The sequence below is a fragment of the Pagrus pagrus genome (genome assembly GCF_965226575.1).
Source record: "Pagrus pagrus genome assembly, chromosome: 1".
Classification (NCBI taxonomy): domain Eukaryota; kingdom Metazoa; phylum Chordata; class Actinopteri; order Spariformes; family Sparidae; genus Pagrus; species Pagrus pagrus.
The window spans coordinates 14,990,869-15,016,954 of record NC_140185.1 but is presented as its reverse complement, the minus strand read 5'-3'; the positions used below and the strand labels follow the sequence as shown (position 1 = coordinate 15,016,954).

At 42.2% G+C, this 26,086-nt stretch overlaps 1 protein-coding gene across 4 annotated transcripts in view; it reads right to left on the bottom strand.

Moving 5' to 3' along the window:
* lrp4 (low density lipoprotein receptor-related protein 4) overlaps positions 1-26,086 on the bottom strand; it is a 118,585-nt gene that overhangs the window by 4,796 nt on the left and 87,703 nt on the right. The window contains exons 9-38 of one of the 4 annotated variants that reach the window (XM_084353129.1): positions 25,257-25,382; positions 24,225-24,359; positions 23,116-23,241; positions 22,401-22,631; positions 21,408-21,564; positions 20,575-20,792; positions 14,925-15,101; positions 12,821-12,946; positions 11,781-11,989; positions 11,168-11,249; positions 10,956-11,061; positions 10,651-10,852; positions 10,225-10,414; positions 8,805-8,936; positions 8,254-8,394; positions 8,075-8,161; positions 7,812-7,983; positions 7,399-7,561; positions 6,977-7,202; positions 5,873-6,176; positions 5,456-5,674; positions 5,076-5,210; positions 4,636-4,744; positions 4,146-4,338; positions 3,090-3,203; positions 2,712-2,823; positions 2,110-2,171; positions 1,494-1,581; positions 1,223-1,364; positions 910-971 (exon numbers count right to left, since the gene is read on the bottom strand). In XM_084353129.1, coding sequence (XP_084209255.1) covers positions 930-971; positions 1,223-1,364; positions 1,494-1,581; positions 2,110-2,171; positions 2,712-2,823; positions 3,090-3,203; positions 4,146-4,338; positions 4,636-4,744; positions 5,076-5,210; positions 5,456-5,674; positions 5,873-6,176; positions 6,977-7,202; positions 7,399-7,561; positions 7,812-7,983; positions 8,075-8,161; positions 8,254-8,394; positions 8,805-8,936; positions 10,225-10,414; positions 10,651-10,852; positions 10,956-11,061; positions 11,168-11,249; positions 11,781-11,989; positions 12,821-12,946; positions 14,925-15,101; positions 20,575-20,792; positions 21,408-21,564; positions 22,401-22,631; positions 23,116-23,241; positions 24,225-24,359; positions 25,257-25,382 — 4,526 coding nt within the window. In that variant the 3' untranslated portion in view covers positions 910-929. The remainder of the gene's footprint in view (positions 1-909; positions 972-1,222; positions 1,365-1,493; positions 1,582-2,109; positions 2,172-2,711; positions 2,824-3,089; positions 3,204-4,145; positions 4,339-4,635; positions 4,745-5,075; positions 5,211-5,455; positions 5,675-5,872; positions 6,177-6,976; positions 7,203-7,398; positions 7,562-7,811; positions 7,984-8,074; positions 8,162-8,253; positions 8,395-8,804; positions 8,937-10,224; positions 10,415-10,650; positions 10,853-10,955; positions 11,062-11,167; positions 11,250-11,780; positions 11,990-12,820; positions 12,947-14,924; positions 15,102-20,574; positions 20,793-21,407; positions 21,565-22,400; positions 22,632-23,115; positions 23,242-24,224; positions 24,360-25,256; positions 25,383-26,086) is intronic. The other 3 variants (XM_084353130.1, XM_084353127.1, XM_084353128.1) reach the window with 3 other exon arrangements.

Genomic DNA, 26,086 nt, shown 5'->3' with positions numbered 1-26,086 from the left:
GAAAAAAAAAAGTTAAGGAACTCATAAAGATTATCCCGGCATAACATTTTTTTTCCCCCTGAAATTCATCAACTTAAAAGGATTTTAAAAGACCTGTGGGAACCCTGCCAGGCTGTCGGCTTGTGAACTCTGGAGTAAAATCCACTGGATTGCTTTATGGCACAAAAACAGGGAGATGGTGTTATTTTTCCACAGCTACAGTGCTCATGGACAAATTATTCCGTCTTTTGTTGAAGGAATAATTTGGACAGCGTTTCTTCATCTCCCTAACTGTTGAAACAGCAAAATGACCCACAGCAGTTTTGCTGGCATCACCAGTCAGTCAGTGTGCTTACCTGAAACTGTTTTTTTTTTCTACAAGCAGTCCAGCCATAAAGTTTCCAGTATTTAAGTTAACTCAAAGCTGCTGCAATGGGTTGCAATAAACACAGAACTGGAAATGGGCTTAGCTTTATACACGGTAATAGCACATAATGATGAATAAAACAAACATCAGACATCCTTAACTTCTATAACTGTTTTCTCTCTTTTGACAAATAGCAACATCTTACTTGCAGTAGGGACAAGAAGGGTTTATGGGAAATGCAGTCTTGCACTGTGCTGGTATATGTTTATAGTTATTTCAAGGCTTCACTATTAATTTGAAAATAATATAATGATGTTTAATGATAATACTTGTTGCACCTTCAACAAAAACCTATCCGTACATTTAGATGCCTGGCCTGTTGAAATGTCAGTTTCACATTAGTGTAAATGTCGACATGCTACTGATCACAGAGCTCTGAATCTCCACCAAAGAGAGAAATTATTAATTTTCTGAAAGCATGTTTCATGCAGTGAAAGACAGAAGAACAAAGAAACAGCAGAGAAAACAGAAATGGAAACAACTCCTTCATGCTGTGTAACTACCTCTCCACGGGACAAGTGGGTCAAAAGATAAAGGGAGAGAGGGAGTTGTAGGGATGAGAGAGCTGCAGTGAGGAGAGAGAGGGGGGAGAAAAGATGAGTGCTGATGTCTGTAACCTGCTCACATGTTAAAATATTCCAACACAATCAATCTGACCAGAGACAAACAGTAAGGTCATTTGTCTCGGTGGTTACCCACCATACACCTACACAGTCTGTGATCATTCTATGAAAGTGTCATGGATTCACCTTGGATCCATTCATCTGTTAAACCAAAAAACACCGTTTTCACTTCAGCATCCAGACTGTCTGTTACCTCTTTCTTATATCGGAGCTGGTTGTATATTGGAGGCTTCTGCGACGCCTCGATCTTGACCTCTTGTGTGGATGTCCGATACGAGGGGTTACTGTAGGTCAGGTTGCTCACTCCTGGGTCAGCAAACTTTGACTTTTTATGTCTGTAGTGAAAAAACAGGAAGAAAACACTTCATCACTTATGATTTGAACTATGTGCTTTGTATAAAATGTACTAAATCGTAGCCTCTGTTTCAGGGCAGGGGCAAAGAAAATAAAGAAACGGGACTGACCTGTAAATAATCAATGCAGCAATGAGGATCAGAATTGCCAGGATGGTCAGGACTCCACCAATCACATAGCTGATATGAAGTCCTTCTCCTTCAACAGGTGGCACAGATAATAATGACTCATTTGTTTGTGGGAACATACAGCAGTTTGTTATCTTACCAAATTTCAGTGTCAAGTTCAGAGATAGTTCTGAAAGCATTTAGCCTAGCTTATATTGCAGGGACGCGACTTTTGGGAAAGGTTACTGTATTTACAAACTGTCAGTGTTCACGTCATCAGAAAGTCGAGATGATGGCTGCAGGTCATGTTGTGCTTCTTCTACCTCAACACTGAATAAACAATGTCCTCAAACTTTGAGTGACAGTTGTATGACTGTAGAGTTAATCCTGTAACTGAAAGTTGTTTCAAGGTGTACTTTTCCCCCTGCTTCCAGAGCTAAGCTATGCTAAACACATCCTAGACCCATCCCTGTGCTTGACACACATGAATAAAAGAAATACATGGATTTTTTTTATTACTGTGGATAAGTTGGTAAATGACCATTTCCCAAATGTCTTTAAGACTACATGCAGTGTACAAACTGATGAGGTGAGAACTTCATTTCACTTTAACACTTACCATGAGGAGCCGTCACCACGTTGCTCGAGCAGCCTTGTTCATTTGGGTTCTTGTCAGTGCAGCTGTAAAAATAAGAGAGAAACGCAGAGATTGGTACTGTACGTAATGTAATCTGTTTCGTCCTTATTAAGTCAAAAGATTACATAGTTTTTTCCTTTGGCCTTTTGGGAAGAGTTTCTGTAAATTATTGCCAGTTGAAAACCTCATTTTGCTTCTTCTTGTAGTAGATGAACAATTACATAATACTTCTCGAATGAGAAAATCCTCCAACCTTTCAGGCTTATTAAAGCTTGAAAGCATTTAGAATTATCTTTTGAGCAAGGAAAAGCATGTTCTCTTCTCCAATTATTGCTTTTTCTTTAAACATAATTTTTCAAATGAGATAAAGAAAGGTAAAAAAGAAAAACTGCCATCTTGTGCCAACAACATGCTGCTATTTAATGCTTGATATTTTAAAGCAATGAAGCTACTACCTGTTTCTCAGTGGGATAATGTGAAAGTACTCTAGTAAGTACTAGTGAGATGTGTCAAACAGAGTTAAGTCATTGATTACGTTTTCTCATTTCATTTTGGAGCAAGGAAAGGAAGTCATTTAGACGTACTTGACCAGTGAGGGTCCTCTGTGTGGAGTGTCTGTTGGAGCTTTGGGGATCTTGTTAGGAACCGGAGTGCTGCTGGTTCCTCTTGTAGGAGCAGTCGGGACGTAGCCTGAAACTGATAAACACATGCAGATCAGAACCTGAATGTGCTGGAACATACAAGTTCATTGTTCATTTTTGCTAGTTTTTGGTCAGTAAGATATGTTCTCATGCTACGTATAGATTATTTCTGAGTCAGTTTGTTCTTTAACCTGGGATAACTGTGGCTAGGAAAATTTCAGTATGTTGATTTGGGCTAAAACATGCAAACACAAGGTTCTCCTAAGTCATACATCAAACTGTCAGTGCATAAAAAAGTCAGGTATGACAGCGGTCACTCACTGGTGGAGCAGGGTCGCCCGTCTAGATCATCAGGGCAGGCGCACACAAAACTGTTTGTCTTGGCAAAGCAGAGGTGAGTGCAGCCGCCATTATTTACCCCACAGAGGTTGGTACCTAAATGAGAGAAGAAGGAACATTTACAACTGGAACCAAATGGTCTTTAAAAGTGTTTCTTCCTTTAGCTTGTTTCATTTCTTCAGGTGAGAATGAGGAGATCTGAATTCAGCTTGTGCTGAACGCAACTCAGTCTAATTACCAGAGGTGAAATACTTTTTCTACTTCTTAATTTACAAAAGACGCTCAGGCAAATCCATCATGTTTACATCGTGTTTAGCTAATTAACATCAGGGCAAATGGAATCTGATTTCTTTTGACCACCCCTGTAGCAAAAATCTTAATTGTGCCAGAGGAAAGGTTACTGAACAAGCTTCTGTCCAATTAACAAGCTCCTCGTAAATCCATGTGGCTCCTAATTAAAAGTGTTGGATCTTTTTCACAGGGTGCACAGGGAGACACAGAAACAGAAACAAATTTGATTAGGGTAATCTTTGTTTTGATTTCCTTTCTGATTAAAATAATGATACGACTTGATGCTTATCACTGAGGCTGTAGTCTCTGGTGCTGCTATGAAAATATCCTGTAAAGATTTAATCTCGCAAAGCAGAAAATCAGATACCAACAAAGCGCTAAGTGATAAATATTGAATTTGTATTCAAAATGAAATTAGTATCAGTTTAGTGCAAAATCATTGTGTTAAAAGATGATTTGAATACATTTTGAACTTGATTATGTGTTGTTTTTAAGCTTAGGTACCAAGTTATTTTCGTCTTCTCTGCTCAGTTTGTCGCCTGCTTCTATATATAGTTCACCAGACTGACTGGACCTACGACCAACTCTGTATACCTGCATTCACTGCCTCCTATACACATTCACACCAGCCTCTCCTGCTTCAACACTTGATCAGCCAACCTATTTGTGCATCAGAGTCCTCAGAAATGTTGATAAACATAGTGAGGTCTTTGGTGTCTGGAGGTGTCAGAGGAAAAGCCTCCTTACCTGTCTGTCTGTGAGGGGATACCACTATAATGTCCATGAGGCCCTCCACGTTGGCCAGCACAGTTTCCTTGTTACGGCCGGTGTGTTTGTCCACCCGCTGGATGGACTTAGTCTGCCAGTCCGTCCAGTAGATCCAGCGGTCTTGCTGCGAGAGTCGGGAGAAAGGAGTTAGAGGGGAGGACACCGGCTTCAACTGGGGAAACGAGGGAGAAGAAGAGAGGAGAGGGGAATACACAGACAAGGAGAAGGGGAATGGGAGGAAGAAAGGGAAGGGAGAGAGGAGGAAGAAAAATGAGGGTCAGAGTGGAAGGGAAGTAGAAGAAATGGATAAGTCGAATGAGTTCAGCATGAGTTGGAGGACGGAGAGACGACCAGTGAGAGTCACACGGTGAACCGATGAGTGAAAGAGAGCAGGTGAGCGGAGGAGGCAGCCAGGAGGAAGGGTCAGCCCAGTAATTGAAAGCTGAGGGTGAGGAGGGGCAGGGGGTACCTGTGTGAGGGCGAACGGGTGGGACACGGGGCTGACGAGGATCTGACGCAGTTTCCCGTTCAGATCTGAACTCTCAATTCTGTCCAAGTGGGCGTCCACCCAGAAGATCCTGCAGGAAACATCACAGAGTCATAAACACAATTATAACTGTAAGTACACTGTACACACTTTCTTTCAAAACATCCTGTGAGGTTGTAATGCCAAATACACACAAGAAAACAAAAAAACAAACAAAATGGAAAGTACGTAGGGCAAGGTCACATTGTTACCCGAGTCTTAAGTTCTGTCCTTAAGCTCTCCCTGATCAGACTCACTCACTCTTGAAGATATACTTTTTGAAACTTTGACAATATGAGTTAGATCATGAAACATTTACAAGGCTCCTGTGTGAAAAAAGCCCCACAGGTAGCTCTTTTCACAGACATGCTTTTCTCTCTGACCTTCGTGTGTCGTAGTCCAGAGTGAGGCCGTTGGGCCAGCCCAGGTCGGTGTTGATCAGAACCTTTCGGTCCGAGCCGTCCAGGTGAGATCGCTCAATCTTTGCAATGTGACCCCAGTCTGTCCAGAACAGGAACCTGCAGAGACAAAGCTAAACTGGTGAGGAAACTTTGTATTGTACAAACAAACTTGAAAAAATATCTTCAATAATGTGACACCTTAGATTAAAATTAAAATACACTTTTTCTTCTGCTAATTTTGGCTTTAAGACATCCTTTAAAGGTCCAAAATAGATCAAAATGCTTAAGCAATTTTTAACAGCTTGTGAGTCACACCCAAATTTAAATTTGAACATGAAGCCCTGTTCACTCTCCTCTCTTACCCTTTGCTTGGGAACACTGCGATGGCTCGTGGTTCATCCAAGCTGTTATTGACAAGGACTTTGCGACACGTTCCATCCAGGCGGGCCACCTCAATGGTGTTGCGCCCGGTGTCCGTCCAGTACATGTTCCTGGCCACCCAGTCGACAGCCAGCCCATCTGTGGTCTTCAGGCCTTGGCTGATCACCGTCTCCATGCCACTGCCGTCCAGGTTTGCACGCCTAAAGGACAAAGTAAAGGGTGTGAATGGTATTACTCTTTTTTCCCTTCTCTATAAAATTCATCTTATAATCTGTACTTTTGTCCATTATATACTGTATTTTTAGTATCTTTTGATTATAGACAATGACTGACTTTGGTTAATACAGATGTAATGAAAGCTTTATATGTTTGTATGTAGACGTTCTTTGCCTCTGCACCTTATGACATCCAGGGTGACATCAGTGTAGTAAAGTTTTTGGTCCACGCTGTCGTAGTCCAGTGAGATGACGTTGTGCAGCTCGGGCACAGCCACATGCACGTCGGTGTGGTCGTTGGTGTCCAGGGAGATTCTGCGAACACTGACACGGTTGGAGAAGAGCAGGTACGACTCTGGGGAGTCGTCACATGACCTGCTGTCTCCCTTGAGCAGGATGCCAGTGGGACAGGCGCAGGATGTACCGTTGGGACGAGGCAGGCACAGGTGAGTGCAGCCTCCATTCCTCCTGCCACACTTATTAAAACCTGAAGAGGCCAGAGACAGAAGGATTGATGCAAAGAGACAGAGGTGCCCTTTAAATAAAACGGGAAAGAAGGCACCTTGCCACGCAAAAATCTCTGTGTACTTCACAGCAGAATTTTGTTGACACAGAGGTGGCTTACTGTTTCTTAGCAACATATCTAATGATCTAACTTTGTCATGTGGATTTTGAACAGTACAAGTCTGTTGAGCAATTGTGAAGCATTTTGAAAGCTGTTTGATCAGCTGTGAAGCTGCAAAGTTCTACAAACTACAAACAAAGATAATACCGTGTGTAGATATTGACCAGAAGTTGGAAATAAAAAAAATGAGCAGTTAAGATCGATAGTAACACTTCATCAGGCAGCAGTGCTATTAAATTATACTGTAGCAGCCAAACATCAGACAGTGATGTGTGAACAAATTGAGTCCAGCAGCAAAACGTGTTTCATTCATGCAGCAACTATAGTGTAGTATTTATGAAGTGGAGCAATAGATGAAACATACTGTAACATGGGGCTAAAAAAGACAGTGAGGGCTGAAATAGCCTGACTTTAAGTTCCCCATAGGGAAAAAATAGCAGATCCCACACTTCCCATGATGCAACTCAATAAACATGCAGGTTTTCTATTCAAAGTAGGTGGCCTTAAAGCCGAAGCTGAGCAACACAAAATATATTATGCAACTGTTTTGACAGGCTACTAACCATGAGAAGTAAACTGATTTAAACAAATACAATTAGTGGAGGTCTCCTTTAGTTACACTTCAACTAAGCATAAAATCTACTTCCTGTCTTCAGACTCACCCAGTGGCCGCTCCCTGTCCACAGCTTGGATGTCCATTAGGCCTGGCAGGTTGGCTCGTACTGTGATGGTGTTGGTCCCGGTGTTCTTGTCAGCTCGCTGGATGCTGCGGCTCTGCCAGTCGGTCCAGTAGATGTGGGACCCCAGCAGGGTTAAACCGTACGGGTGCTGGACTGGGGTCACGAGGGTGCGACGATTCTGTCCGTTTAGATCGGCGGACTCGATACGCTGAGTAGAGAGAACCAGGGCAAGGTATAGATTATTCTTATAACTGTTTTGAACAGTTCTTCTGAAAAGAGGGACTAACAGCAGAAATCAACATTACGAATCCTCAATAACACAGAGACTTGGGCTTTTGTCCTCTAACAGTTCATGATTTGTGAAGTAAAAATGTATGTGAGCGTCATGAGTCATCACTACTAACCTCAGTGTGAGCATCGGCCCACAGTAACTGTGAGCCGGCCATGTCTATGGCCAGGCCGTTGGGCCAGCCCAGGTTGTTGCTGATGAGGACCACACGATCTGATCCATCCATCGCTGAGCGCTCCAGTTTAGCATGCTCTCCCCAGTCCGTCCAGTATAAATAACTGAGGAGATAACGAGAGAGACAGAAGGTCGACGGTCATGAGATCAGCACATGTAATTTGGACAACAATCAGAAATCTGGATTGTGTACAGTCATTAGCAGTAATGATTATGACCTGTCTTTCACTCAACTGGACAGCAAAATATGTTCCACTATGTTGAACACAAAGCACTTAGGATAAAAACTCTCTCTGATGACAGTACAATTATTTTTGAATGCTCGAAAAAGCGATCATGCCCCAGCAGCCTCACCCCATCTCGTGGTAGAGGGCTATGGCCCGAGGGCTGTCCAGGTTTTGCCAGACAAGAACTTTCCTCATGGAGCCATCCAGGTTTGCCACCTCAATGCGGTTGGTTCCTGTGTCCGTCCAGTAGATCTTCCTGCCAACAGCATCCACCGCCAGGCCATCGGTTGTCATTAAGCCTTAGAGAGACACGGAGAGAGACCGAGATGGAGTCATGACACTGAACGGGTGGAGTTAATAAGCATTGTACATGCTAGAGATCCTCCTCACCTGTAGATACGATCTCTTCATGTGCTTTTCCATCGATGTTGGCTCTGCTGATTTTCTTCAGCGTGCTGTCAGACCAATAGACTTTCCCTGCAGGAGGCGCCACATACACAAGTAAGGACTTCTACATCTCAAACATACAAAAAAAACAACAAAAAAACAGACATTTGGAGCAGACTTACCTTCTTTGGGGTCGACCCCGATGGCGATGGTGTTTTTCATTGAGCTATTGACGGCCAGAACCACGTCAGCAAAATAGGGGATATCCAGAGAAACCATCCTGATGTCCGTCCTCCGTGCAAAGACCAGGAAGCTGCTCATCCCTGCACACACACATCAGAGCAACATCCAGTCAGAGAACAAAGGGAGTTGACATGCTTGTTTGTCTCTTTGAACTCTGTGCTGCCCAGTTTTGAAGGCTTAGAAAATACATTTTTCAAAGAATTTGTCACTACTTTCGTTTTATTTTTTAGTTAGAAGTAGAAGTTACAGTAGATTTGGGATTCATCAGAGCCCCGTGTCTTTAGTCTATATGTTGAATTTTGGTTAATCAATTCAAATTCTAAATTTGATTATGCGTAAAGATCTCTTCTTAATAAGATTTCTGAACACATTTATGGACGTTTATCTTCAGCGGACATTTGAAAAACATGGAAACTGCTGTGTGATGCTCCTACTATTCTAATTTTGTGGGTCAAATGTTTCTGAAATGTAAACAGAGGTTGGTTTTTACCAGGCGTGCAGGTCTTTCCATCACTCTGCAGGTTGATCCCGGTGGGACAGGCACAGCTGGAGGCTTTGGGAGCAGGAGCCAGGAGACACAGGTGGCTGCAGCCTCCATTATTCACCAAACACGGGTTATGCACTGCAGAAGGAAACACACAAACAGACTCAACTCACACACCCTCCTGACTTTCTAGGTCAGCTCAGAGGCAGGGAACAGAGAGAATAAAAGAAATTGGGGCAAACAAAACAGAAACACAACTTGCAGACAGTGAAACCCTTCAGGGAACACAGGAGAGCCCCACATAACAGTGAGATCAGTGAGGTTTCAGTTTGGTATGAGTCCCTGAGGCTCCCTGCCCCCTCAGCCAGTGGACTGGGTTCAGTTTACCTGTAATCCTCACAGCGTCAGCAGAGACAGAGGACCCGAGCTCTGAGAGAAGCAGTAACAGGAGGAGATTTTTTCCTCTGTCACAAGAGACTACACAAGTCCAACAGGACAAGTTCTAAGTATAGCCCATAAGTGTAAGAACAGTGGCATATTTTTCCTTCTTAAAATGCTTCATATCTTTGTATTGCAGCACATTGGATTTGAATAGGAGCTTTTAGTATGAGTGAAGTTAACTGTGTTTTAGAAGATGTTTCCATCCATTCTAGGCTGATATGTATTGTGCAATGGAGAAAACTCGACTGTTGAGTTTGTTTCTTGTTTATACTGTTCTAACTGTTTTATTTTCCTCTTGTTCATATCTTTCTCTTTGACTTATTTTTTACTTACAGTTTTTTTAATTGTTGCTCATCTCTATTTTGCCACCCCCTTTGCTGCTGTAACAATGCAAATGTCCCTGTTGTGGGACTAACAAAGGATTTTTCATTGTATCTTATCTTAATAAAGTCCTGCAATGCAGCAGGACAATAATATTAAGTTAAATAGGGCTAAACAATATTACAGTGTGATTAAAATTGTGATTCTTTTCTGTAAGCTTAACTCCAGGCCTATATTGGTGATTTTAAACATGATATGTTTTTACTATCCATGATCACATACTTCTATATTTATATACTTATTTCCCATGGGGAAAAAAAACCTGAGGAGGTTTTGATGTCTTGACTTACTAACCCCTGCAATGCACTTTGGCTGCTTTAGCTTGTGCTAACAGGACAGGCTGTTCCATAGCAAATTACAGTGATTAACTACTAAAAATGGCTCGAGTTCCTACAATGTTCTGATGTAATGCGCATGTAGACATCTGCAAATTACAGCTGAAAGTCTGAACTTAAGCTGTGTAGTCATTGATTCATCCATTTCAGATCCAATATGTTGCAGCACGGAGACAAAACAATAAAAAATGTATTGCTGCCCTACTACTTGCTGACTGCAACCTACATGTAAGTTCCAGATGTGATCTAGTAGCTGGATGCACACTGACCTGTCTTACGTAGTCGGTGGAACATGTGAATGTCCATGAGATTCTCCAGGTTTTCAGCCAGTGTGTGTCGGCCCAGGCCGGTGAGCTTGTCAGCGCTCTGGATGCTCTTTGACTGCCAGTCTGTCCAGTACAGCTTGTCCTCGTATACAGTCAAGCCAAAGGGGTGAGGTAGCTGGCTGCCAATTAAAACCTGTGTGCAAACACAGTACAGGTCAGGTGAGATCTGTACACATTCCTTAACATAGGTTTATATTGTTGATTCCAAATTAAGTTTAAATCTAGAAAAACTAGAAATCTCAACCAACTGATGCTAACAAACTACAATGTTTCTGATGTTTAAGTTTAAAGAATTTTTCAGAGAAATCAGTATTAAAACTTTATGGGGATTAAAGCGAAGGTACATCATAAAAATAGCCATTACAGTACCTGTCGGTCAGAACCATCAAAGTTGCCAAATTCAATGGTCTTCATGCCAGCATCAGCCCAGTAAAGGCGTTTGGTCTCGTAGTCAATGGCGAGCCCATTTGGCCACGTCAGATTGGATGAGATGATGACAATACGACTGGAGGCGTCCATTCCTGCTCGCTCAATCTTTGGGTTGGCACCCCAGTCGGTCCAGTACATGAAACTACAGTCAAGAATATAAAATGAATGAGAAAGAATGTGTAAATGAGTGCCATGTGAAGTCGATGGTTTATAAGTTACATTTTAAACCTTCTTAATTATCTCACCCTCCAATCGGGTCGACGACAATGTCCCTGGGCCGGTCCAGATTCTCCCATATCAGGACAGTCCTCATGCTGCCATCGGCATTAGAAACTTCGATACGATCCGTACCTAGAAAACCCAAGACACGACATGAGATCACACTGCCACGCAGGAGATTGTGGATACGATATCAGAAATATGATTTTATATGGCACTATGTGAAATGAAACCCTACCAGCATCGGTCCAGTAGAGCTTGCTGGTCACCCAGTCAATCGCCAAACCTGCTGGGCTCTCCAGACTGGTGTCCACCACCACCTAGAAAAAAAAGGGACGACAAAGATCTGAATTCTCTCATTATGATTTCCATGCAGCCTCAAGTTACATATGGAAACTTTTAGCTCTTAGAAAAATGCTTATACCCATACTTATAAATACAGATAGACGGATCATATTTGGTTTTATTTATAAAGCAGAGACAGACAAAGACAATAACATCTGCCAGATTTTTTTTTTTTCTGTTTTACATTTAGAAGTGACTTCTCAAATGCTGTTTTTGTGGTTACAGCATTTTTGCGTTGAGGGTCTGTATGCTGTTTTTGTGTTTTTTCTGTGCACACTGTGGAAAAAAAAGTGAACTGAACCTGACACAGATCATGTAAACTCTACATTTACACCAACTTCCACAGAGCATTAGTGACTGTTGGACTTTCGCATCAATGCCACTAGGTGGCAGTATTGCATAAATCCTGCTGTCATCTGCTGCTGCTCCTCTCTGTTCAGTGAAAGACAGATGAGAAATGATGGGCTTGAAGTGTTGAGTTCAGTCATATTGAAGATATCACTGACCTCCTGCTTGGCGCCGTTCCACAGCGCTCTGTTGATGGAGTCGGTAGTGACATCTGTCCAGTAGATGTAGCCGTCTTTGGCATCCCAGTCCAGCGCCACGGCATTGCGCACGTCAGCCAGAGGGATGACATCATCGGACATGTCCTCTGTGTCGAAGCTGACTCGTCGGATGTCCGTCCTTCGGGCAAAAAGCAGGAACTTGTCAAGACCTGATTAAAGACCAAAGGTCTTCTGTCAGTCTTCTAGGTTTAACAGTGGGTCAACAGTGAACACAACAAAACAGCACTAACACACAGACAACTAGCAGCCCTTAACGGGAAAAACTGACTGATTAATATCATAAACCATAACCCTTCATCTAGCATAATTATCTAGAATGACTAATAATATTTAGATGTTTTCATAATTGCAGGGTGTGCAAGGGTTGTATAATTTTATTTGAAGTGGTGTCGACTGTAGTGAAGGATTCATTAAAAACAAATAGTCGACTTTAGTTCAGCACTGCTTTAACTGCACTGAACTGTAACATGTAATTTAACTGGTTTCAAGTTTCCTTTGGATGAAATCTCACTTGAGTGGGTGTCTTGTAATCCTGTGCATGCACATTTTTTCTCTAAAATTTTGTTTCCTCTGAAAACAAGGTGTCAGAGGTGTGGGTTGCATTTAGCTTCTAAACAGTGACTGTTAAATCAGTAAAAATCTGGCATGCACATTAAACTGCTGCTGAGGGTTTTCTTTTTAACTTTCACACTTTATCAGACACAGTAAACACAGAACAAAGATTCAGAAGTTTAAAAAAAAATGTTTTGTTTATAATGTATTCCAGGTCATTAAAAAAATAATACATTCAACCACCAAGACACAAACATGGTTTTGTGTGTCTGTTGTAAACACTAAAAACCACTTATACAATATGAAGTTGTATCTTAATACACTCAATTATTCAGGTGGTAACTGGCTAAAATTTCAAAGATCAATAAATATGTAACATCCACTCATGTATGACATATATTAAAAGGTGCAAGTATTGAGAAACTCACCGTCAGCACAGTTGAAGTGGTCCACCTTCTTGAAGCCGGTGGGACAGGCACAGGTGAACGTCTTGTTGCTGGGGAGACACAGGTGGCTGCAGCCGCCGTTGTTGGTGCCACAGCGGTTCCTGCCACCTACAGGAGACACAGAGAATCACATCAGTATGTGATGGTTTATGTTGTCTGAAACATTTTGAAGTTGTTGTTTTTTTTAAATTATTATTATTGTTTGTTTTTAATCAACTAGGGACCTTGGTTGAGCTCTATGTTTCTACCTGCCTCTCCACTTTGCAATTAAAACAAAAATGCTGAAAAAAAACCTTTGTTTTTGCATGGTTTTGCCCATCACTCCTACTTTCTATGATGACATTTTGCACATCGATTTCATTGCTGAAATCTAAGGACGTCGTGATTATTACGACATAGTGAAACCCATTCCATACATGGTCTCCATTTAATATTGCGAGGAAGGCATTTAATGGACGATAAGATTTTAAAAATGTTTTCCTTTAAACTGATTTAATGGTATTTTGTGCCTTTTTGGATAAATGTTTTTGAAGGACTTGTTTGGGAATATGCTTGATTGCTATCCGCAGTTTTTTGTTTGTTATAGCACAACGTGTAGTTCTTACATTATCTCTGTTTGTGTATAAATTAAACAAACAACAAACTGAGGTATAACATGTTAACAAGAGAGTTTCAGAGATGTTTACTACTGGATGGACCAGTTAGCTATTTTCCTCTGCTTCTAGCATTTTCCGCAAAGGGGACCATATATAGGAAGTATGTTACAATGTTGGTAGCTTTAAGGTTTATTATCCAGGAACTACAGAGCTTGTTTATACACAGATTGTATTGGCTTTATTATTGTATCAGTGGTAAGAGATCAGAATGTAGTTTTAACTGGCTTAACTTGTTTTTTGAAGCGTCTAACTTGCATATTTCCCAAATTGTTGAACAGTCCCTTTAACTATGTAGCAGTACATTTCATAGTGGAAATAAGATTTTCTATGAACTACACATGGACTGCAGAGCTGTACTCTCTTGTTCTTCGAAATGTCACAGTGTGAGTTTAACTCTGTTCCACTCAGACATGAACTCACACGTCTCAATAAATCACAATCAAAACAAAAAGGAGCAGTGCCTGACCTCAACCTGCCAACACAGAGGCAGCTCAACGTTTATATTAGTACTGGAGTGTTACAATCTTTATCAGCATGATAACCAAAGCTTTCTCTTGGCCAGAAGTCAAGTTCAACAACGTTTGTTAGCAAAGAACACAAGTCTTTGCTATCATGCTGATAAAACACCTCAGCTGGTCAGTTCACCACAGGGTCTAACACTAAAGCAACAAATCATTCTATCATCTCTGGGTTCGCCACCGTGTGGGAAAAGTCTTCACTTCTGTGTGCACTGACAGCATTAAAGAAGGTTCCTGGTTTTCATGTCTGTCCTCAACCAGCTCATCTTTCACCCGCAACCCTCACATTGGAGTTTGTGTTTGATGTGTTGTTGTTGTTATGCAGCAGGCAGGAGAACAAAATGCTGAGCAACATCTTCTGCAGCTCCGGGCTACAAACTTAGATGTTTTCAAAAATGGGTCCATTGTTCTCACCCAGAATTCACTTTAAAAAAATTCACCCAATCACAGACAGATTTGACGGGATGTGGGCTAAACAAATGACCATATAAGGAATCTCACAGCCTCATGGATGACAAGCACCAGTTGTCTTCCTTCTCTTTTCTTATGTACAATAAAATATCTCTTCACTGCCCTTTATCCATTTACTGCACAGTTGGACTTGACCATTTCTCCCAGCTGTTTGTCACAAGATGTATGGAATTCTTCCATTGTGATGCTGTCGTTTGTCCTGATTCAAGTCTTTGTTTGTTTGTTAATATGTTCAACACAACACAGCCTTTGATAAAACTTATTAAAAAGCAGAAAACAACATGTTCTGTGGTGGTTCTCTTCAAAAACCTTCCAATCCCACATTCATTTAGCTCCCATCTGCCTCTCCATTCTCCCACAGGGGGTATTGTCTGCTCACACTCAACATATGTACTACTAATTAACTTTAAACTTAAAAATTTAGCACATGTGTGTACTGACCTGCAGGCTGCCTCTGGGGGTGCAGGGTGTGGATGTCCATGGGGAAGTGCAGCTTGTTGCGGATAATCTCCTGGTTCTTGCCAGTGAATTTATTAGCACTGTTGATGCTCTTGGTGTGCCAGTCAGTCCAGTAGAGGCTGTCCTCAAACACTGTGATGGCAAAGGGGTGTGGCAAGCCTACAGGAAGAGAGAGTAAATGCTTGATGAAGTGTGCAATAAAAGCAGCAACAAACAGTTTTCAAGAAAGAATGAGCAGTTTTTTTTTAAGGAAGTAATCTTCAAAGTAAACAAACACAGGCGTTAAGTTTGGCAGCTTTATAATGAGCAAATAATAATGATTCTGTGGAGTTCATGTAGACATTTAAATCCAAGATGGAAAGATCCAAAGCTACATTTGGCTTGTTCGTTCCACCAGAGCTCTCTAAACATCCTCCAATTCAGCGCTGTGGGCTTGGCTGATGTCATATCGTCCACATTTAGAGCTGCTTTCAATTACTCCGCCTCTCATTGGCCTGTAGCTGGTTAAGCTGAGGCTGGAGCAGCCAAAAGCAGAGACGGTTCCTTAAGTAATGTGACTTTTCCATCCAGAATTTAAAAGCAAGATCAAGAACAGACCTCAAAGCGGGTCAGACTGATAATGGACAGATTTTGGTCAGTTCTTATCCTGGTCTTTAATCTGAATAACAGCAACATTCCTAGATTTGTCCTACCACTTAAAATGTGTGTTTACAGTTTGTGTTCTCTAATCCCAAAACAATCTCAGAAGTTTAGTTTTATTTAGAGAGATGAAGTGTCTGTTGATTTTTCTTAGCTCAACAAGTAAATTACTTTGGTAAAAACACTACATATTTGGTATTTTTTTATGTCTCTCAAACATTTGAGACTAAATGAGCCATAGTCAAAGTTAGAAAAATATAACTTGATCCGTCAGTCCCTACCAACTTCAAACCAGTGAGAAGACACACAAGGGAAACACAAATGGCAGGTAATAATGTGCTTATGTAAAAGCCTGTCTATTATAGTAAGAAGCAGATTGCAAAAATAAGTGTAATTGCCTTTAAAACGAAGGACGCATTAGAAATTTGCATCAAGGCTTTGAGTCTATGACTACTTTTGTCTTTGTTCCTTGTCAGTATCAGTGTTCACAGCCCATTATCAGTGGAGCCCTGGCCTCAGTACTAACATGTCCAACAGGGAACTCCTCACAGTTTTGTCTCCATTGGGAACATCTGTTCAGGGTGACTCCTCCACACTCGGCCAAATTAGCGTTCCCTTTCTCTCTCCCAGCTTAATCCTCCTTTGCTGAAGGAGCTACACAACCAGCGAGATGAGAGGGCCAAATGGATGGAAAAAGTGATTCCTGCTGCTCCACAGAGCCGTGGCGGTGGTGATGCGGCGAACGTGCTGGCGCAGGGCTTTTAAAAACAGCGCTTCTCGTTTAATGACAGTGTTTTACAGCACGGCATAAATGTCAAGTGGTAAATGGCTAAAAGTAGAGAGAGACCAGAATGATAATGAGCCATGAGGATCAGAGTAAGCTTTAGTGTAAGCTCAATGAGACAAAAGTTTGAGCATTTTAATCTATTTCTATGTTTTATGAACAACAAACTATGTAGTTAATGCCCATGTGGTCCGGCAGAACGTAATGTCAGATGAACAAAGGCTGTGTGTTTCCTAAAACCTCATGTCTTTGTTAAATTAGAAGCGGTTTCTGTCTTATTAGAGTTACATCAGTACCAGCACATGTTGGTTCATAGGTAATAAGAAACTGCAGTACAGAAATACCAAAAACACGTAGACACAGGGTCACCAGTACACAGTTTGACCACTAGAGAGCGCTGACAAGCACTGTTTGCAAATTTTTTTAATCTGTAATAGCTCTGATCCTGTCTCTTGAAACATGAACATCATCAACAACTTTTGCCCTGAAATGTTTGGAGATGTGGATGTCTGATTTGACTTTAAAGTGTGACAAGTTTTGGAGGACATGGGAAACACTATGCACACTGGCTGATTGTTTTGTTTGTTTGTATTTTTATTAGTTATCTCCACTTTCAGAGCACTGAGCATGCATGACAGATGAGAGGTGGAGACAAAGAACAAAGACTTGCACCTACACTGACAACCTGTAAGTTTAAAGATGACTTTCAATATAAGCATAATTCCATAGACATGATATTATGAGAGTTTTAGGTATATAAGGTTAACTTTCATTACTTCGAATGTGTTTTTTTTTACTTAGGAATCAGTCAAGACGAGTGATAATAATGAAACCGGATCAGTAAATGTTCCCTCCTCCTCAGACGGGTGTGTGTGAGGTGATACTGGCTGCCTGTGTGTGTTTAATGATCTTATCCTAACATGAGGGAGACAACAGTGCACCCTCTTCCTTCCTCTGAGTCATCGCCAGCTACGAGGCGCCTGGTTTTGATACGGTCACCTTCTCCCCTGTCGTCTCTGTGCCCACAGCCCACCCCTCCTGCTCACTTTTTTCCGGGACAGCTGGAGGAGCAGCTGCAGGCAGACAGGGCATCAAACGTCCCACCCAGCCTTCTCAGTAATGTCCCCTTTAATCTACATGTGGCACCTCCTGATCCTTTCACGCCTCGACTGAATCTGTCACACTTTCTATCGGCGGTCATCGGCAACATAACACATAGCAGCATCTCAAAGATGAGAAGCATCCAAAAGTTTTGGGTGTGGATGAGATTTTAAATGTGTTAAAAAAATATAAATGGTAAAGCATTTGAGGAAGTACCTAAGTCAGAGCACCTGTTGGTGAATAAGAATCAGAATTTGTCGATAAATCTTACCTTGAAGCATCTGTACATACTGTAAATGCATGGTATTTTGGGGGTTTTGTGGCCTGGGGTGCCATGACCAAACATTTCCTTTGAAAGAATTTTGGGATCCACTAAACCCATTTTCAAGCCACTGTATGTAGAATTTAAAAAAGTTCTGACTCGGTGAATCCTAGTGGTAGTTTCAGAGAGGTGGAAATTCATGATCCCCAGAGGATGAATCCTAGCGACTGTGGTGGTTTCCTCCCGCACCGTCATTAGTTGGAATGTATTGCTTTTATACAAGAACTACTAAAACATGACACGTGTGGAAATTATATTTAGTGTATTCATGCTCTCCAGAGGAAGAAACTGTGGCCATTGGTTTTCCTCTAGCGTCACCCTCAGGGAATAATACGAATTCTGCACGCATGGTATTTCAACGTAGTTGAAGTTGGCAATTTCCATGAATTTCACAGAGCACACTACATCTCTACAGAGCATGAACACACATTTTCATGGCCCCACTGCCAAGTAAACGTTTTATAGTGTGTGAGGCAATATCTTTGTATCATAGTGAAACTTAAGCCATCATGTTATGACCTGTGAGCTGAGCTGTTGTCCACAAGGGGGCATTGTTTCATCGTTTCATCGGTTCATCGTCATTGATTCCCATAGGACTGATTGTCTAGTGCATCATCATGCAGCAGAAAGATTACTGCAGCACACAACTTTTGTCCTCGGTCAGATGTACCGTATGATAATATCCATGTACACAAAGACAAACACACACAAGCATTCAGTGGAACACATACAGCTCCTTCTCTTCCTGTCCCCCACCTCAAGCTGCACAGGTGTGCAGACTGGATAGTGGTGTTATCCGTAACACCTGTCTGCTGTCCGGCTCCAGTGACAGAGGAGCTGGCACACATCCAGCTAGTTCACACACGCACACACACACATGCACAAAGGAAACTATAGGTGTAGGGAGATAGACACTCGTTAACATTCCTGGTCACAGCAGCTCAGAATGTAACTATGCACACACACACACACACACACACACACACACACACACACACACACAGACACACACACACACACACACACACACAGACACAGACACACACACACACACACACACACACACAGACACACACACAGACACACACACGTCCCATTTGTCCTGTGTGTTGTCTGAGCAAACAGAGGCTGTGGAGGAAGGACAGGGCCAATTACAGCCTTTTATCCTGAGAGCACACATCATTAAGGAGAGCTCACAGGGCTGATGGCACACGCACAGACACGCACACACCCTCATCAAACATTTCCCCTGTCCCTCTCCCTTTTCACACTCTTAAACACTCTTCTTGGCCACCGATGTGCTTCCACACTCTTTTTTTCACTTCATCAGAAAAAAACTGCCCAAATTGGAAGCTACTCCGTCAGCTGAAACTTGCGCTCACACTGCAAGAAATAATTTATTACTCCAAAATTCATGATTCACGCGCCTTTTTGTGGCCGCTGCAAAATGATTTCTTTACCTTGAAAACATCCATTTAAGTTAAAGAATCCGTGGCTGTTGGTTTCACAGTTTTGCATTAATTTTTGAAAGTTGAAACAACTGACTGCTGCCAACCTGCCTTAACAAAGTGTTTCCGTCCCTGTTCAGCGTCTGACCCTTGCAAGCCAGCACGACAACCTGTTCTGTTGCCGTTATGTTGCTTTCATTGCCCAGCCCCAGTATTACTGCTGAACTAAATCGTCACGCAACCAACCTGCAATGATCAGTGTGTCCTGCTGGTTGCTGGTTTGCTGACTGAGAAACATGCAACAGGAAACAACAAAAACTATCAGACAAAACCTGAGAAACAAATCTAACTGAAACATGAGGTCTAAGAAATGGTGTAGCGTGTGCGTTTGTGAGAGATCAGTACCCTGCCTGCTTACATCTGTAACTGCTAGATCCCCACGTTTAGTGCACACACACAATCTCAGGCATCTGTGTAGGAATAAACAGCTTTATGTTGTCATTTACGGCCTGCAGTCTGTGTTTGTATTTCACTGGGAGGCACATGTGTATGCTCTTTAATGGAAATATGGCATTGATTAACTCCACATGGTATAATGAAGTAGTGTCAGCGTGCTACATCTTATATCAATCCCCTGTGTGTGTTTGTGTGTGTGTGTGTGTGGTAATTAATGAGACTCTGAACTCCATCCAGACCTCTGTGTAACACATCTCTCCTGCTCACTCTGGGCTTTCAATGAAAAAATGTCAACTTCTGAGGTTTTTGGATACTCAACTGCAAAAGTTTCATGTTTCAGGTTCACAAGGTCATCCAACTTTGTCTTGTTGATAATGTCTTAAAATCCTCTTAAGATGAAAGTAGGATGACCTTGCTCTGCAAAATAGTTCAGTTGGTTGTTGGTCAAAGGCAGACAAAGAAAACAGGATCAAAACTAAAGACAGTGCCAAAATCTCATCTTTTTCTCAACAAACCAGAAATGATTGGTGCCTATGTTGCCATTTATGTCAATAACAAATCCTCTTATTGATTGTTGGTTCCAATAACTTAAAAGTATGTACCACCTTCGTTCTTTTCAGATTTTGGACACCATTAATGGTCAAAAATATCAATATATCCTGTAATTCTTCCGTTTCCACTTAAATTGTTCAAGCGTGTGTAGAATAATCTCCATTAGGCATTAACATTAGTTGCAGCTTCCTGGAACCTTTATTGCTAAAATTGGTACCTGCAAAGTCCTGATGTGGAAAATTATGCGTCCATTAGAGGTGGGGTCATTGTTGGACTGATCCACCTTACCCACCCCTAGCCAGAGTAAACAGATAACAGGTGGGAGTTTACCGTGGCTGATGACGGCCTTGCGGTTGCGTCCGTCCAGGTCTGCCCTCTCGATGACATGGTGCTTGGCATCCACCCAGTACATTCTGCGACCTGCGTAATCGATGGTGAGGCCGTTGGGCCAGAACAGGTGTGTGTCTGCGATGACCCGCCTGTTGGAGCCGTCCATGTTGGAATACTCGATGCGAGGCGTGTTGCCCCAGTCTGTCCAGTAGATCTTACTGAGGAGGAAAGTGGGACATTCATGGTTAGTTCACTCGTTTACACCTGCTGGAGTGAAGCAGTTTGAGCAGAATGAGCTGAACCTCATGGCGTCCACTAATGTCTAGAGGTAAACAGATTGTTGTCAGGATTCAAGTCACACCAGATGTCTGACATAACAGGATGTCTCGTCTGTCCTCGACATTCATGTCCTCCATCATCACTCATCTGTTGTGACCGGCCTCAGAGGAAAGAGCTTCTTTTTTTTAAATATTTTTCAATTATCCCATGCAAATGAGCTACCTAATAAGCTGAATGAGTTTTCCAGCTTAAAATTTCTCTGGGGCATCATCCGAAACTCTCTTCTGCCACTGCGACATATGAAACCGGGGATGAAAACACACTTAGCTACTGCCCCTTTCATGGAATACTTGTTCCACACAGATGCTCGCCCGTGGGCACTGCTGTGCTGCCAAACTTTAATCCCTGCTCTTCTGCTACACTACAACTGGGACACATCCAGAGGGGATATGTATATATGAGTGTGTGTGAATCTGAAACCATCCGTAGTGAATTATAGGGTTTGTGTGTGTGTGTGTGTGTGTGTGTGTGTGTGTGTGCATTTGGACTCTTACCCCTCTATGGGGTGAAGTGCAATGGCTCGGGGCTTCTCCATGTTCTGCCACAGCAGCACCTTGCGATGTGTCCCATCCAGGTTCGCCACCTCGATACGAGATGTTCCTGAGTCCGTCCAGTACAATTTGTCATGGATCCAGTCTATCGCCAGTCCACCTAAAGAAGAGGAAAATCAGTTTGAATTTGTCTGAGGAGAAACCCCCTATCATGTTTCTGTTCCATGTTTTTCTGCCTATTGTTTGTTATTTCTTGGTGCTGGCGAGAGCTGGATGAGAACATCGGTACCGCTCTACCACCACGATGACTACAGGACACTGGGAGGCCTGTGCACAGCGACTATCTGGCAACCTGTCCTAAAGGTAGAGCTGCTGCACAGAAGTACTTTGAGAAACTGTTGTTTATCAAGAACTCTGATAAAAATTTTCAAATGTTTTTAGATTTCTCTTCCTTTACACACAACAAATGGAGCACATTAGCTAGATAGCTTTAGGGGGATGGTGAGAAACAACTCCAGAGATACATGAGATTGATATCGATTCACTTGTTACTTTTAGAAGGCGAGCAACTAAATGTATTTCCCACAATGAACTGTTACGGTTTCATTGATTTGAATTGAGGGAGAGAAAAATACCAAGTATGAAGAACAAAACAGAGATGAAAGGTATAGAAAAACTAAGCAACAGGGAATTCAGAGCAGAATACTGAAGAAAGTGAAACAAAACAAAACAGTTCAGAAGAGCAAGAAACTATAAGGCTGAGAAACAGAAGGAAAAAAGAATGAAAAAAAACAAGGAGACTGAAAATCTGAGAGAAAGAGGAAGCAGTATTGATGTCATACTGCTGAACTCAAATTAGCAAGGTGATGGATGAAGTGAGTGAGAGCAGAGTATAGTTGAACAGAAAGCAGCAGAGTTGAATAAATTGGACAAAAGATAAATGAGCCTGTTGCCCTGCATTTGAACCGACGTCCGGTTGGCTGCTGCTGCACCCACCTGGGCTCTCCAGACCGGTGGACACAACCTCCTCCACATTGGAGCCATTGAGGTTGGCCTTCATGATGCGGTCCAGCGTTACGTCCGACCAGAAGACCAACTCGCGGCTGTGGTGGAAGTCCAGGGCGATGGCATTTTCCAGGTTGTTGAGCAGCAGGGTGTATTCGGAGCGATGCGGTAAAACCTGACGGATGTCGATACGGTTGGCAAACAGCAGCACCGGCTCTGGACCTGAAGGACGATGAAAGACGGACACGGGTACAGATGATTTGAATTAAAGAGGAAAGGAAAACAGTGAGAGGCCAAACGAAATGAGTTGAAAGTTGGACAGTAACAAAAGTGGAAAGAGACAAAAAAGTTCAGACCGATGGTCACTTTTAATAACGGGGAGCATTAATCTCACTGGAGGTGAAGGTCTAGGTCCTGGAAGCTGCCTGAGAGACAGTCCTGACCTGGGTTTAACTCTGGTCTGCAGCAGATTGATGGGCTACTTTACCAGGCCTGCAGTCTACCTTCGCTGCGTATCTAAATCTAGTCCAGACCCTCCCAATGAGCCAACCTCATTCTGAGTCCAAGACCCCGGGGCAGAGGAACGGATACAGTTACTGCTGAAGCAAATATAAACACTACGCAACCGTGTTTTTATTGGAGGTCAAACCTCAGCGACTCTCTGTGGTCACGAGTCAAGGTTGAAATACAGTACAGTGGTTTTTACCTAGAGCTTTGCAGCTGCGCTTGTCAGGTCGGAGCTCGTAGCCCTGAACGCACCAGCACTGGAACCCCCCCTCTGTGTTGGTACAGCCCTGGCTGCAGTAGCCTTCTTCAGCACACTCGTCCACATCTGGAACGGACCACAGAGACAGAGGACAAGAGGGGAGGGACAGAGAGAAGTTGGCGTCAAACTCCTGCAGGGTTAACAATGAATTCAAGACAAAGTGCACAGAGGTGGCTGGAAGGTACAAAAAAAACATCCACGTTCAACTTCTTGATACATCCCTTAAATTTGAAATGTATTTCTTGACCTCGATAACACATCCTTAGAATCCGAAAACAAGTATCGATTAGATTTGATTGTCTCTCCGTGACACATGGCACAAATCCCAGATTCCGGTGCAAACCAAACCCTAATCAATAATTTCTCAGCCCAAAGCTAAACTTTCTATGAAGTTTCATGGAAATGTGTTCATACTTTTGGGAAATATCCTGCTGGAAAAGAGGACAAACTGACAAACGGGTGTGAAGACATAAACTCTGAGGTGCAGCATTGAAAATCAATTCCTGGCCATATTTAGGATTTTAAAGATAGTGTCTAAGATAGGGGTTATATTTTTATTTCTTTTAATATTTTATTATTTTAACTTGTTTTGCAATATTTTGCTAACAAAACTGTTTAGTAGGGTAAATTGCTTAATTTTGACTTAATTTTCCTCATCAGTTTTGATTCCTTTGTTATCTTGGCCTGCTCAATTTTGGCAACAAAAGGTTCAGTAACTAAATAATTTGACTCCTTATCTTCATATGTTACTTATATTACCTATCTACCTAGACCCACTCATAAAAGTCATGAACACTTCCTGTCACTTCCCAAGTGGCAGGAATGAGTAGCATAGCAACACACGGAGAATCACTTCATAGTAATTTCATATTTAAGAAGCTATCACATGTTTAACACAAGGAAGCAGCTGAACAATCGTCAAACGTTATAGAGGTCATGAGTATCAACACCTTCAGCCTGCTCACTCACTTTTAATGCAGACACTGATGCCAGGAAGTGATTTGTACACACTCACACACACACACACACAGACATACACACAGTAGTACCCTGGCAGGCTTTGCCGTCGTCCATCAGTCTGTATCCAGTGTGACAGGTGCACTGGACCAGTCCTCTGACCATCTGACACTTCTGGGAGCAGCCTCCGTTATTCTGGTTACAGTTGCCCTCGCTGGAGCGCGGACCTGCACACCACACAGAAACATTACAGGAACACAAACACAGCATGCTGATTCAGTATAAATACAGCCACACACTGTAAAAAGTATCTGACTCATCTGGTGTTGAGCCCTATAATATTTTAGCAGGGAGGCCAGTCCGGTCCAGGCAGACGAGAAAACTCAACAAACACATTCCAGACTGTCATCAAAAGTAGTTTGAATGTTCACGATCCACACTGGGTGGCTCTAAATGATTGTGGTGACAGCCTGACCTTTCATCTAGTGCCACCATCAGGCCAAAATCTATGCCCACCAACAGACGAATTGTGATGTGTTTTTTTCCCATCTGAGCTAAAAATTCAGCTTTTACACAAAAATATTCAAATCTGAAGGCCAAAGTGTTTAAAATTTATGGCACAAAATAAGAGTCCCTTCTCTTTTGGACAGCATGAGCTTTCCTATTTACTGCACAGAATTATTACTATTGTTCCAAGCCCCTGAGAGACTGGATTAAAGTTTTGTTGAATACATTAATGGTGCTCAGGGGAAAAAACTTTGGACACTGTAATAACTCCGTCAAACATACGAAACTCCCTGGTAAGAAAAATATGTTTGTAACAATGCAGTAATAACACTCATTACATTTGACAGTGTACAAAGATAATTATGCACTAAACCTTCCTTAAGGTGCTTTGTTCCTCCGGCTATTGTCAAGTTGTCAAGCTTGAGATTAAACTAAAATGGATGCTCAAATGACGCTCTTATGTTTAATTTTCAGGTCGGTCATCGTGAAATTGTTATGGCAGTCTGTCCCTTTAGAGTAAGTGCTACTTCAGATTCTGTGCATGTTTTAAGGAAAGAAGAGGCTGTACTTTTCAGTCCTCACACTGCAGTACAGGCGCTGATGTATTATCAACTCACGGCAGTCATGGTGTGGGTGTTCGTCAGTCCCGTCTCCGCAGTCGTTGACCTCGTTACACACCTTCCTCTGACCGATACAGCGCCCATTCCCACATTGGAACTGATCAGGAGCACATGGAGGACTCTCTGTGGGGTGACATGGTGATAAATCCCATGAGACAACAAAGCTCTGTCAACTTCAATATCTCTGGTTGTAATAGTCCTTTGTGGACAGTTTTGCACTCAAAATATGCAGCACTTCTTTCACATGTTCTTCATTTAATTCTCTGGATTAGCTAAAAACATTGCTATCTGGTTACCAAAAAACACTTTTTCATTATGTTACAATTGTAACATAATGCAATATTGATTATGTGTAGTACTATGTGTATAGTCATAGATTTTATCCACATCAAAACCCCTGACTTTACCCCTTAGAGGACCATTCAGACAACAGTTGGAACTGGTCCAACATCGAGTCTGATCGACTGTCTCCGCACTCTCCCCCCTCTTACTTCAGTCCCACACACAGATAGTATGAACAGCAACAACTCTTTGTCTCCCACTCTGCACTTCACTTTCAAACTGTTGTTACTCATACATGACACACCATGAAAACACTGATGTTAATGAAAGCCGTTTGAATTTTGATTTTCTATTAACTCTCTTTTACCACCTGAGTCCATCATTATGTGTAACTCCTGATGAACAGCTTATTTTAAAGTCTCATGGAAACTCCTCTTGACTGTCAATGTCAAGGTCGAACTAAACTGAAATGGTCAAATGATGCAAAAGACATTCTGAAATGATGCAAATGTGCAGCCATAAAAACGACATCATGAATTTGAATA